Source organism: Corticium candelabrum, chromosome 11, assembly GCF_963422355.1.
Source record: "Corticium candelabrum chromosome 11, ooCorCand1.1, whole genome shotgun sequence".
NCBI lineage: Eukaryota > Metazoa > Porifera > Homoscleromorpha > Homosclerophorida > Plakinidae > Corticium > Corticium candelabrum.
The window spans coordinates 7,464,312-7,479,311 of NC_085095.1; the positions used below are offsets into that span (position 1 = coordinate 7,464,312).

General features: G+C 40.7%; 1 protein-coding gene and 1 long non-coding RNA gene across 2 annotated transcripts in view; both read right to left on the reverse strand.

Annotated features, from left to right (window-relative positions):
* LOC134186720 (uncharacterized) overlaps nucleotides 1-2,401 on the reverse strand; it is a 3,749-nt gene extending 1,348 nt beyond the window's left edge. The window contains exon 1 of the long non-coding RNA XR_009970990.1: nucleotides 692-2,401. This is a non-coding gene — a long non-coding RNA (uncharacterized LOC134186720). The remainder of the gene's footprint in view (nucleotides 1-691) is intronic.
* Nucleotides 2,402-7,757: 5,356 nt separating this feature from the next.
* LOC134187264 (malignant fibrous histiocytoma-amplified sequence 1 homolog) overlaps nucleotides 7,758-15,000 on the reverse strand; it is an 8,923-nt gene continuing 1,680 nt past the window's right edge. The window contains exons 2-5 of the mRNA XM_062655380.1: nucleotides 12,981-13,113; nucleotides 9,419-11,494; nucleotides 8,367-9,351; nucleotides 7,758-8,097 (exon numbers count right to left, since the gene is read on the reverse strand). Of these exons, the coding sequence (XP_062511364.1) occupies nucleotides 8,693-9,351; nucleotides 9,419-11,494; nucleotides 12,981-13,113 (2,868 nt within the window). The 3' untranslated portion in view covers nucleotides 7,758-8,097; nucleotides 8,367-8,692. The remainder of the gene's footprint in view (nucleotides 8,098-8,366; nucleotides 9,352-9,418; nucleotides 11,495-12,980; nucleotides 13,114-15,000) is intronic.

Here is a 15,000-nt window from a genome sequence, read left to right on the forward strand (position 1 = left end):
CACGGTCTTCAGTATTGATGTATTGATGTCTTGGTTCTGTTTGATGGGGAAGGTGAAGGTCAGACAGACACTCACTCCACCCATTTAAGACTGAATTGTGTGACCACACAGGTCCACCCCCATATTTACAGGTTAAAAGATGGTATCCGTATTCATCCAAATCATGATCACAATCACACTTTTTAATCCAATTGGTGAAAGGTAGAGCCACTCCCAACCTCAGGTAAGACGCTAAAGAAAATTCGTTTGTTTTTAAAGCGTGCTTAGCAGAAGTGGGGATGACATCCAGCCATGCACCAGCCCCTCGTCCCTGCAGGGATCTCAACCGTGTTGCATCTCTATCAGACTGTGCTTGTAGAATAATATCAGTAGCACTATCACTGGCAAGCTTTGTAGATAATCGATGATGTAATTTCTTTTGGATATAAGATAAAGTCATCAAGAGACTGTTGTTCTCCATCTTCACGGTTTGACTTAATTAACAGACAGACAGACAGACAGATGACGAACAAATAGACAAACAAACACACAAACAGAAGTCTGTACAAACAACAGGATGCATAAAAGAATGACAAGCACCAACAAAAAAACATTGTCTATTCAACAGTTAATGTTTCAGGTAAGCACACAAACAGCCAGACTGATACACAAGTTGTTCATGCACACAATTTCAAAACATTTCGTTTATTACCTCTGTCACTTTTGTTGATAGAAATCATCACATCAGGGTTGTGAGGAAGAACGATTCCTTGTTGTCTCCTCGGTGTCGGGACGCGATCAAGAAAGTACTGCAAAGAGCCTAACTCACATAGCAGATGACTGAAATACTGACCTTCAACAGAGATCTAAAGAGAAGACAATAACGAATAATATCTACAGAATTTTTGTATTTGCTTGTTATATGTCTGTCCTTCTGTCTACTTGAATGGATGTAAGTATGCATGATTACCATTTTTAGTGTGTGTGTGTGTGTGTGTGTCCGTGTCCGTCCATGTCCATGCATGTGTGTGTGTGTGTGTGTGTGTGTGTATTTTATTTGTAGTAAACAAATATATTCTTATTTGTGCTAAAGCCTGCTTATGTGAGTCTGAAAAAGTAAACTAAACATAATCCCATACATCTGTACCTCTACTAGCAACAAAAATATTTAGAACCATCTTTGCATTATACTTCCAAAGACATTCAGACCTTCATGTAAGTTTGCTAGTGCCCTACTAGCAACGTATTCAAAAATCATGCGACACTAATTAATTACAAAACAATCCTGCTAGGACAAAAACTAAAAAAGTTATAGCAACAAAAGAACATTGACGTGCCACTTCCGGTCCACGTTTTACGTAGCGAAATCTCAAACTGCTACCGCCAAAATGTCAGCTGCACTAAAACCGCTGCCCTTGAGACCGCCAAACTTAGGCGATAAGTTAGCCTGAACGTTCAGCTGCACGCAGTTGCAGAGTCTTGTTCCGTGCGATATTTCACGAGTTGCAGCGATGCCTCGAGGCAAACAGTCGAGTCCAAAAACGCGAGGCAAAATTGAAGCCCTTCACTCAGTTGGCCATTCTGTGCGTCACATCGCAGCTTTTGTCCGCCGCTCCAGGAATTCGGTTCATCAGTGCCTGCAACGGCTTTCCAGTGGCAGCAGCGATTATGAAAAACGATCTGGACGTGGGAAGGCAACGACAATCCGGGAAGATCATCGACTGAAGAGAATGGCACTGCAGAACCGCAGAGCACCATCACGACTGCTCTCGTATCAGCTGGCTGATGAAACCGGCAAGCAGGTGTCAAGTAGAACAGTCCGTCGTCGTCTCAGTGAGTCAGGAGTGAACGCTCGGAGGTCTAGAAAAAACCCACTGCTGACAGAAAACCATCGGCGTTTGCGACTGGGATGGGCAACCACTCACACACAATGGACTTTGGATGACTGGAAATCTGTTCTTTTTACAGATGAGTCAAAAGTCAGCATAGGAAACGATGGTGCTCTGTACGTTTGGCGTCGCAAAGGTGAGGAATTTCTCCTTGAATGTTGTGACCGTACGGTCCAGCACGCGGCTAGTGTGACGGTGTGGGGATCGATGTGTTGGCATGGTGTGGTGTCTCTGGTGAAACTGGAAGGTCGTTTGGACAGCACGGCGTACCAACAGGTTCTGGAAGAGCACATGCTTACAGACGCAGCGGCATTGATAGGAGACGACTTTGTCTTCCAGCAGGACAACGTGCCAATCCACACGTCTCGGTCAACAAGACAATGGCTACGCCAGCATGACGTCACACTGTTGGACTGGCCGCCAAAATCGCCTGATGCGAATCCAATCGAGAAGTTGTGGCATGAACTCAAAACTGCTGCCAACCGTCGCGAACCGAGAACTGCAGCTGAGCTCTGGAATGCTCTACAAGAGGCGTGGCAGCAGATTCCAGCCGCGCGAGTCCGGAACTTGGCAGAAAGTGTTCCGCGACGTTTGGACGCAATCAGGAGGGCGAGAGGCGGGAACACTCGGTACTGAAGAACTGGTGAAGGGCTTCAATTTTCCTTCACGTTATTAAAACCGGCTATTTTAAAAGCCACTAGACAAAATGAGAGAGTCTAACTTACGACGCTTACGCAGTGATGACGTCATACACTTTTAGGTCTCGTTTTCCGCAATGCGAAACGTAAAGAAAACAATTTAGGGTCTACAGTGTTCTCAAGAAACCTAACAATCAACGCGGTAACTTCTTAGAGGGGAAGTCCAACAAAAATGAACTTAACTTGTATGAGTAGATCTTACGAATACAAATCGATCGGTATAAGTTACTCCGCTTTCTTCGCTTTTGTATACGAGAACGAGCGATGTTTCTGTGATGTGCAACGCCCACGCGCCTGCTCATGGTCGATTAAGCTCCGCCCACTGGGAACGAATCAATGTGTTTACGGATGACTGCTACGGATATATGGAGAATGACGAATGTGAATGCGAAGATATTATGAAGATCTGCCTTTTTGTCGTCAGTCGTTCCTCTCTAAAGTAAAATGGTGTCGGTAGAGCTGTTTCCCCGCCAGACTTTGAAGCATAATTCCTCAATACCATGGCTTACCTAGAGAACGCGCTTGTGCTTGAGTATTTTGCCGTCTGGCGTGTGCTACAGGGGACGTTCCTATTTGCACATCCGGTCTGCTCACTTTCTTTTGCCGCTGATTGGTAGAAGGTTACAATCCCGGATGTTAAAAATAGACTTATCCTATGTACAGTACAGGGCCGTAGGAGCCGGTGCGGCTGGTGCGGCCATGGCCGCACCACTTTTTGTAGCCTCGCCTAGCCAGACCCTTCTCTGCGCGAGCGAAAGAGAGAGAAGAGGAAAAACAAACACATATAACGCGCACTAAATTAAAAGCCACGCCCTTTAGCGTGCGTTAGGCCGTACCACTTTTTATTTGCTTCCTACGGGCCTGCAGTAGCTCACGCCAAACGGCGCGCTGTACGTTTCTCTTCGGATATTAAAAGAACAAGGATAAACAAATACTCAAGCACAAGCGCGTTCTCTAGGTAAGCCGTGGTATTGAGGAATTATGCTTCAAAGTCTGGCGGGGAAACAGCTCTACCGACACCATTTTACTTTAGAGAGGAACCACTGACTGCAAGAAGGCAGATCTTTATAGTATCTTCGCATTCACATTCGTCATTCTCGATATATCCGTAGCAGTCATCCGTAAACGCATTGATTCGTTCCCAGTGGGCGGAGCTTAATCGACCGATCAGGCGCGTGGGCGTTGCGCATCACAGCTCGTTCTCGTTTACAAAAGCGAAGATAACGGAGTAACTTATACCGATCTATTTGTATTCGTAAGATCTACTCATACAAGTTAAGTTCATTTTTGTTGGACTTCCCCTTTAACAATATTGATAGTTGGTAAATTGTGACCTAATTATTGTGTTACTACATACCCACAGCGGGGTGTCCCTATAATTTTGTCCAAGTCTGTGTGTATAGCTCCCTCTATATCTTATAGGGTCCTACATGTGTAAGTTGTCTGTTTGTCTGTCTGTCTGTCTGTCTGTCTGTCTGTCTGTCAAAAAATTGTCTGTCTGTCTGTCTGTCAAAAAAACATCTATTGGTAAACATCAACGCTATTACAGTCAACGCTAAATCACTATCTATGAGTCCAAGAAAAATGACCCAAAGGGTCATGAAATGAAAGCTTAACGTACACTCTGGTAACTGTAAAAACCAGCTACGGAGTCATTTCTACACACTATTCTGTCAATCTTCTTCGCCAAAACCATACTGTTACACCGCTGTAAAGTAATGGACATTAATCGTCTCCAATAAGTCTTGAACTCACTGGAGTTCACCTTGCCGTCATCATCTCGTGATCGCAGAGAGATTTGATGGAGAAACTTTTCTCCTGCATTTCCCCAGCGGCCATAATGCTCAAACACCAGTGGAATTAGGCATGGAGAACCCCCACTAGTGTGAGTCTCTCTGTTGTACTTCTCTCTCTTCTTTCCCTCCCTTTTTGAAGCAGCAGATCCATCAGTTGTAGCTGCGACTGAAATTATGTCGGTGCTCCATGGGTGGGCTAAGGAAATGTCGAGCTCAACGTTAAAGTCGGTTGCATTATAAACAGCAATATCGGGATCTGGACTGAGAGCTGCTGTAACAGTCTCTTGGCTCAACGGTATGGGGAAGAGACACGCGTTTCAAACACTCGGACCAAGCAGAGACTATTGAATTATGAGACCAAACTGGTCCCCCACCTGTCTTACAAGTGTCTGTCTGTTTGTCTGTCTGTCTGTCAGTCAGTTTATACACGTACATGTATTTGTTTGTCTTTTTGTTTGCAAGCTGTTTGTAGTGTTTATGTTTAAATTTGGTTTGCATGATTACATTTACAGTCACTTGGTGATTAAATATTGAGATAGCCATACAGGCCTGATGGCAATAAGACTTTGTGACCAGCCGGACAAACTGTAGTTATAAGCTTATGTCTGCCGGACAGACAGCTTTCTTGTTCTTACATTTTCTTGAAACGTTTGAACTTATACATGCAAATGACTTTAGTCCAGTTTCAACCAGACCACTTTTTAATATTTGTACTTTTACCGACGGACCATTTTCGGTAAGTTTCGAATAGGCCGGTAGTTGATTAAATAAGTTTTTATTTAATCACTCCGAGACAGCCTCCTAACAAGTGCCTGCAACTGGCAGATCAGAATGCATACAGCTCGTAGACATGTTCATTCTGGTTTTAGAATAGCAGATAGTAAGTGGAACCAGATGGTGTTGCTTCTTTTATCTCTTTCTAATACCTCGTCACCCTATGAACTTTTTGTTTTCTACGAGACCCTTCTGGGAGTCTAAGAATTAACCCTGTGTTACATCGTACTCTGCACAGACCCAATGCATGGTTTTATAACTGGCCGCCTTTCACTATGACGTCGATGACGCTCAAGACGTTGCATTCTGTCACTACATTACTATGTAATATGAGAAAAAATTATCTTTTGTGTTTGTCTGCAGCACATGCGAGTCGACCTGTGCTTGTTTGCTAATTTTCTGTTGATATCATATGTTTATTATCACTACATTAAAGAACAAATTGTTTCTACCAACAAGTCATTTGTTTGCCAATCTTGTGGAAAGGAATGACGTTCAAAAGCAGGTGTTAAATCCCACCAGAGACACAGAGGACACTAAAGAGAGTCATCACTGTTATCAGTGGACATGCCATCATCATATCATCATCATTATCACTACAATTGCAGACAAAGAGTGCCTCGGTATTGTTGTCCAGTAACAGCAAAGCAGCCACCTCAGCATCCATTTCACATTGACGTAGTGCTTTTTGGTATGGTATTCAGAAAAAGGGTAGCAACAGTGAGACGAGAGGGAGAGGGAGAGGGAGAGAGAGAGAGAGAGAGAGAGAGAGAGAGAGAGAGAGAGAGAGAGAGAGAGAGAGAGAGAGAGAGAGAGAGAGAGAGCAGAAAGTGGCAACAGAGTGAATGTGTGTCTCCACATAACGTGTATCTTTTATGCAAATTGCATATCCTATGGATATCGCACATCGTAACATCTGCATATTGCTATCCTATATTAGGGCGTATCTTCACTTAATTAACTCCACCCTATTTTAACACCTACTCTAATCCCCAGTTATTTTGTAGTCTACCCCAAATCTCACCCGAGTTAACCCTGTGAAAACACGCTCATTGATTGCTTTCTTTTCTAAAAACGTTTGACAAAGTGTCCCGTCAATTCTTGTCGGACCTGACAAATGCTAGAGTTGGTTTGGAAAATGTCGGATGTCCGGCTGTTATTTCCAGGCCTGCCATGCGTGTGATGAGTGAAATGGCCATGCAGATGACGATTGAATCGACAGACGGTATGCTTAACTAAATGTCAGGTGACTCCTCTAGACAAAGAAGTGGCTGCACGAACGTACAAGTTTAGAAACAGACAGACAGGCTGACGAACAGGCAAGCAACAGACAAAGTGTAAACGAGTGTGTTTGTGTGTTTAGCTTGCTGAGCGTTACGTTAAAACAACACACGCCAAGACTCACGAACAATACACTCTGGATGTTCTCGACGTTTTCTTTATCGACAAGAAGTCGACATTCACCGACATCGGCAACAGGTAACCACACGACACAGTCACAACATCCTTCTATCACTCATTCCACAAACATCCATCATATCAGGCAGCTCTTATGGCATGGCTCTAGGCTGACCGATTGGGTTGGCATTCTGAGTGAAGGTCTCAAGATTGCACCCCCAGAAGCACCAGTCACAGGCTACATGGTATTACATCAGCTGTTTATGATATTTTAATGTGTGATTTTTGTATGTTTTTGTTTCAGTTTGGAAAAGGTGTCTATTTTGCTGATATCTGTTGGAAGAGTGCAAACTATTGTTTTGCTACTCGCTCGAAAAACGTCGGTCTTCTTCTACTTTGTGATGTTCGTTTAGCGTCGTCGTTGTTTGTAGATTGTTGGTGTGATTGATGGCTGTGTGGTGTAGGTATCATTGGGGACAACGAATGATTTGTTAGCTGCAGATTATGATGCAGATCAGCTGCATCGTAGAAAGCAGAGTGTTATGGGGAAAGGAAGGATTACACCTGATCCAGAGAATATACACACAATGTGAGGAGACAGATTGAACAGATTGAGACAGATGGATGGACAGACAGACAGACAGATGGACAGATAGACAGACAGATGGACAGATAGACAGACAGATAGACAGACCTACAGACAGACAAACACACATACATACAAATTTATATTTGTGCAGGTCTGATGGTTGTGTCGTTCTTCTCGGTCCAACTTGTGATACCAAAGTACATAACCCACACGGTAAAATGCACGAATGTAATACATAACTCCATCTATCAATAAAACAAATAATAATTAATTAGTAACTAATATTTATAATAATATAATTAATTATTATTGATATATTATATAATACAAAATAATATAATCAGCATAAGAATTTGATGTGTAGTCACTAAAGTGAATGAGAGTTGGTCGACTAGAATCCTGATGCATACATACATGCGTACACTGTGTCTGATATGGACAACAGGCATGAGTTTGTTTGTGTCTGTCATGGTTATCTAAGACGTGTGTCCTCAATTTAACATGTTTCCATGTTTACAGGATTGTTGATATTGGAGACAAAATATTACAAAATTAATAATTAATTATTTAAATAAATAAATAAATAAATAATTAAATACATAAATAATTAGAAACATTAGATGCAAATATTTACTTCAATAGACACATGAGGGTGACACGATGTTTTCTTGTAGATCAAGATGCGTTATCTGGTGAAGCTGAGATTCAATTTCCAATAGCTATCAGCAGTTCAATACAAAACAACTAAACTTTTGTCTTTACTGTATCTTCTATATACACTATTTGTACAATAACTTCCATTATAATGAGTGTTCATCTTGTAAGAAGAGGCTGAGGTTTGTGTGTCTGTCCTTCACTCGTGGTGTGATATCATGCTGTACAAGTCGACATAAATGAACGTATTGGTGACTGCTTGACATCCTGCCACATCCAGTCAATGATGAAATATCAGAGATGATCAAGTTGAAGTGAACCTACAGACACAATCAACGTCTCATTGGTGTGTATTTGATATACTGAATAATATGTGAGTCAAGAGACACTCAAGTGGTCGATTTATGTTCTAACTATCTTGTGACTGTTTGTGCTCAGTCGTATGTCTCTGTTTTTGTATGTCTGTTGCTTGTGTGTCTGTCTGTACTTGTGTTGCTCTACAATTGTTTTCTTTCCACTCACACTCATGCATACACATTTGAACTCAACAGATTCACCAACAGTATGTCATGCAACTTAATAATGTTACCTTGTTCTAAGGCAGTTACATCATTGCTTTGTGTGTAATTTCAATCAGTTGTGTCATCCTATCAATAACCATCTTGTTCACAAACAATCCACTGTCATCAAAATTTTCTTTTTTCCTGATGATATTTTCTTCTGGATGATAGTCATCTACATATATTGTAGCTGCACACAACAATAAGGATGTTGGTTCGCAGCAAGCAAAGTGTGTTGTCTTGTTTCTCTTACTTCCTTTTCCCGTCCACATATAGATAATTACTTCTTTGTTTCAGAGCAAACAACAATTATTGTTATGTATAGGATTATCACTCTGTATGACTCGTGTTCCAATCAGTTCGTGCCAAGCTTAGATTCAATCTCTCTCCTGACTATTCCTCCCACTCCAGCTTTATCACAAGCGACCAACAACTGCTGAACTGTAGCATGTCCGTTTTGATCTGTCCAGGCTGACAAAACTTTACGTGATTTTGCTTTCAACATGTAAATTGGTTGGTCACATTCCGTTAGCACTCCTTCTGAAACAGCAAGGTATCTACCTAGTTCATGCCAACGATGTCCAACGTTTTCAGCTACTATTTCTTTGATGAGTGGAGTGACCCTGTCAGAGTCACCAGGTGGAGTCGTCTTCTCAGATGCTGCATCAGGCAACATCAAGTAACTCAAATGCTTTTGAGGTTCAGATGGAATGCGAGCAACAAGTAGAGCATCATACAATTCACATACCATCAGTTGGTTGTCTCTTGACTCTAACCACTCACTCAATATGCGGAATGCTGGTGGCTGGACAAAACTGGAGTCAGAAATGTTTTGCTGTAGCTTTGATACCATAGACTCAGACTGGTCAGAACCAAATATGATACTTGTTAAGGAAGGCCAGAACTCTCCAACATCTGCTGCTATCTGGTGGAGATCCAATCGATCCACTGGAGTTGCACTTTCCGAAGACAAAACGTGACATAAAGGAATACCTTTCTTTACACTTGGACACACTAAATAAATACAAAACTACACATAAACACATTCTATGTGAAGACAGGATTCGTGTTTGTTGTTTACCCTGTTGTACTGCTTGGATGTGTTTGGACATCTCTGCACTGTATCTTCCTGCTACAGCATCTACAGCAAATGTTCCCCACGATTCATTTGGCACAAACTGCTTAGGTCGACCTAGGGGAAACTTTCTACTTGTGCTAGAAGAACTTCCACTGTAGATGAATCTATCAGGGAGAACACCAGGAACAGACTGGAGAAGATCCTCCATGTCTGACACACAACGAAGAAGAACATGCCACAATCTGCCAACACTGTGATGTGACTTGACTACTCTACCACTGAGACATATAGAGCCAGGTGAAGTATTCTTGCTGCAATTGATAAGCAAAGTCACTGCACCATAACACATCAGCAGTCCACTGCTCCAGTGACGAATAAAATTGGAGTGACGATGGCAACGAGCAGACAGTCGTTCAAACAAACCCAATGGACGTTCATATGCAAATGAGTATTCCACTGCAACTTGTATGACTCCAAGTGGTATATCTAGAGGCCAAAGTTCACTAACATCCTCTGGTTTCTCATCATTGAGTAACCATGGCAACAACAAGCCAACATTATGTTGTTTTAGCTTAGAAATCATTTCTTTGCAACTGTCTGTTTGCTCTTGATGACGATTTTGTTCTATTGTGTGACCAGATGAATCTGATGTCGGGTTGGTGCTACTTGGCAGAGCTAAAGTGATCTGACGTCTTCCCAGAGCGTGTGCCAGTTCCTGAACTACATCGTCTGATGAGCCAGTTAGATAACCAAAGTCGAGAGCAAGAAAAAGCTTAATAAACATGTCAACATGACGATCTGCAGTAAGATGGAACTCACTCCACAGTGCCAGCAGCATAGATATCCTAGCAATGCCATTAAAAACAAGATCACTTTTCATCTCCTTAAACTTCTGAGGACCTATATCTACCCCAATAAACCGATCATCATATTCTAAAGATTCGTGATCATGTCTGAAAACAGCCTTAAGTAAAGTGACCACAAATGGTGGTACAGGAAAGAGAACTTCTGCTAAAGTCGGGTGATGAGAGTAATACAGAATGCTTCCTACCTGGTTCAGGTAGTTTAGCAACTCACGACAGCTTTCTTCTGTCAGTCCGTGCTCTACACACAGTTGCATTGCATAAGAGACATCTGTAATGGGGACAGACGTGTGAGGTTGTGGTGTAATCAACTTGTCTTCTACAGTCACCCATGATGATGGCAGCTCTGTGTGCAGTGAAGGCAGCAGCCTTTCATTACCACACAGTTGTCTTAAATGAACCTTCACACTGACCACACCCTCGTGTGTAGCTGCACTCGTCAATAGCACATTTTCTTCAACAGTTATTCGCTGAAAGTCAAAAAAGTGAAGACGTTCTGATACGTATTTGTTCTTTGGAGAATCTCCAGTTGCAATGATGCGTTTCATTCGATCAATCTCAGCTTGTCTGATCTTCAAGAATTGACGTAGACAAGTGTGCAGATGTTCGTTCCACTTTCTACTCATTTCTTCTCTTGACATGTCGATCATCAGATCAACTTTACTCACAACAATAGCAATGTGAGCTCTGCTGTTTCTGTCATACACAACTTGCAGGAAATCTGCAATATTTTGTCGAAAACATTGTTGAGTAAACTTATACTGATTGCTGTCAACAACAATCAATACCAATGAATTGTCACTGATGAACAGCTGGTTAGTTAGCATGTACGCTCTATGGCCACCACAGTCAAGGAGTTTGCATTCTATTTTATCATCCAGCTTCATCACTTTTTCTACTACCCCTATAGTTCTCTTATCGGGTTCTGCCAGAAATGGTTTACCACTCTCCAGTGCTTCAACGAAGCTTGTTTTTCCTGCCATTGTAGTTCCCATCACTAGAATCTTTATTCTGCCACGTCGCACTCCACCCACCTTATCCAGCTCACGGAAATATTCTCTTATAAAATCAATGCCTTGGTTGCACACTTCAATGGGTGGAAACACTAATGGGCATCCATCCACTTTCAATTCCTTAAGTCTGGAGCTAAAGACAAATTCCTTAGGAAGATGAGTGACTGAAGTTCCTGATATGTCGACTTCTTCAATTGTGACTTCTACAAGTACATATGACAACAATTGTTAAGCAAAACAAAATATTCAGTAAACAAGTACATATGGTGTAGACTGAAACCCAATAATCATTTTACAAAGAAACAAATACAAGTAAGTTTCAATCACTTCATTCATTAGGCATTCTGTCTTATCATCTTGATAACACACTTCACCTCTGTTTTACTCCATTATCTATTATGCTATAAACTATTATCTGTTAGTCTACTAAACACAACATTTATCATATTCACATCACAAAGCAGCAAACTTGCCAACTACATGCATGCCACACTTACCATCCATAATTAAGACTAAATCATCCAACACTCTAGTTTAACCTTACAAACGTAAATAAGTTAATGACTAACTAAAATGGTTACAGATTTTATTGTACAAGTGCAATCGACAATGTGAAACGCAACTAATTTATTAGTAAGTTACTTATTGATTAGCAAACAATGACAAATCATTTATAAACCTATTTCGTTGCATGTTGTCAAGTGTATTCATACTGTTGCTAGGATTATTTTTAGAGCATCGAGGCATTACACATAGCAACGGGTCAATATGCATAGCAACGGGTTAATACACATAGTAACAGTGTATTTACAGGTGAATACACGTAAAAACCTCTGTATTGTAATGGCTCAAATGTTTGTTAATATATAGAATGTGGCAAGAGAGAGGCAACATGCAAGACAACATGCAACAAAACACTTAGAACATGGCAGGATCGACAATACCACAATACTCCCCTCGACTACTCAGGCTTCCCTCGAAAATTAGCCTTTGCTTTGCCTATACAACACCATACTTCATCACATTTTATACACAATTGTAACTACCCGTCACCTCTCACTCTTACTGACATAACTCACACTCCAACAATTCTCCAACAATTACAGTCAAACAAGTGAACGTTAACTAGCCTTTTTATGCCTGTTAATTAAGCTGATTGGCTGATACAAATGTGACCTTACAAAAGTTTAAGATAACATATGTTATAAATACTATACTTGATTAAACAAATAATTATCGCTTTCATAAACAACACTTTGAACACACATGCTGGACAAATGACAATGTAACATCAAAAATGTTTGAACACTACAACTGTTGAACATTATCTAAAGACCACAAGAACAAGAAAGGCAAACACACAGACAAACTTTCAAGACCATAAAATATAAGTACCGTAAATGGTAAATGCCAGAGATGCTTATTAATGTAAATCAAACAAATCTATAGCCTTTGTGCTTGATGAAGAGCCCAAGCACCTAGTCAAACAGAGGCGCTGCGAGGCTTCAACAAGACAATTTTAGTTATGAAGTTGACAGTACTTAATTCCAAAACCAACCATCCCAGCTCAACTTGTTTCAGAGTAAAAATGCATAATGTAATGAATGTCACTCAAGAACGTATTGCACATGACTAAATTAGTGGTATCTTTCTCTAGTTATAACAGTCACAAGTCATATTACTATTTACCTGTATTTGGTACACTTTCTATACCACAATTGCTTAGATCCAATCTCCACAAGTTCAGTCCATTCCATATATTGTTGGGAAGACACAACAATCTCTTCTTATCAGACAAATTCAATGTTCGTAAACGTTTCCACTGCAAACATGAAAATGTGGGAAATACTTCTAGTTTGCTTTCTGACAAATCCTGCTCTTCTTCTAGATCATGAAGATCATTCAATTCAGCTGGCAGCTGCTGTATGTTACACCAACTCAAATCTAACTTTTTCAACTTGGTAAGACCTGTACATGAGAATGGCTGAAGATTTTTGTTCAATGACAAATCCAGCTCTTCTAGATTAAGAAGATCATTCCATTCAGCTGGCAGCTGCTGTATGTTACACCCACTCAAATCTAACTTTTTCAACTTGGTAAGACCTGTACATGAGAATGTCTGAAGATTTTTGTTCCATGACAAATTCAGCTCTTCTAGATCATGAAGATCATTCCATTCAGCTGGCAGCTGCTGTATGTTACACCAACTCAAATCTAACTTTTTCAACTTGGTAAGACCTGTACATGAGAATGTCTCAAGATTTTTGTTCCGTGACAAATCCAGCTCTTCTAGATCATGAAGATCATTCCATTCAGCTGGCAGCTGCTGTATGTTACACCAACTCAAATTTAACTTTTTCAACTTGGTAAGACCTGTACATGAGAATGTCTGAAGATTTTTGTTCTGTGACAAATCCAGCTCTTCTAGATCATGAAGATCATTCCATTCAGCTGGCAGCTGCTGTATGTTACACATACTCAAATTTAACTTTTTCAACTTGGTAAGACCTGTACATGAGAATGGATGAAGATTTTTGTTCCATGACAAATTCAGCTCTTCTAGATCATGAAGATCATTCCATTCAGCTGGCAGCTGCTCTATGTTACACATACTCAAATTTAACTTTTTCAACTTGGTAAGACCTGTACATGAGAATGTCTCAAGATTTTTGTTCCGTGACAAATCCAGCTCTTCTAGATCATGAAGAGCATTCCATTCAGCTGGCAGCTGCTGTATGTTACACATACTCAAATCTAACTTTTTCAACTTGGTAAGACCTGTACATGAGAATGTCTGAAGATTTTTGTTCCGTGACAAATTCAGCTCTTCTAGATCATGAAGATCATTCAATTCAGCTGGCAGCTGCTGTATGTTACACCCACGCAAATCTAACTTTTTCAACTTGGTAAGACCTGTACATGAGAATGTCTGAAGATTTTTGTTCCATGACAAATTCAGCTCTTCTAGATCATGAAGATCATTCCATTCAGCTGGCAGCTGCTCTATGTTACACATACTCAAATTTAACTTTTTCAACTTGGTAAGACCTGTACATGAGAATGTCTCAAGATTTTTGTTCCGTGACAAATCCAGCTCTTCTAGATCATGAAGATCATTCCATTCAGCTGGCAGCTGCTGTATGTTACACATACTCAAATCTAACTTTTTCAACTTGGTAAGACCTGTACATGAGAATGGATGAAGATTTTTGTTCCATGACAAATTCAGCTCTTCTAGATCATGAAGAGCATTCCATTCAGCTGGCAGCTGCTGTATGTTACACCTACTCAAATCTAACTTTTTCAACTTGGTAAGACCTGTACATGAGAATGTCTGAAGATTTTTGTTCCGTGACAAATTCAGCTCTTCTAGATCATGAAGATCATTGCAGTCAGCTGGCAGCTGCTGTATGTTACACACACTCAAATCTAACTTTTTCAACTTGGTAAGACCTGTACATGAGAATGTCTCAAGATTTTTGTTCCATGACAAATCCAGCTCTTCTAGATCATGAAGATCATTCCATTCAGCTGGCAGCTGCTCTATGTTACACAGACTCAAATTTAACTTTTTCAACTTGGTAAGACCTGTACATGAGAATGGATGAAGATTTTTGTTCCATGACAAATCCAGCTCTTCTAGATCATGAAGATCATTCCATTCAGCTGGCAGCTGCTGTATGTTACACCCACGCAAATTTAACATTTT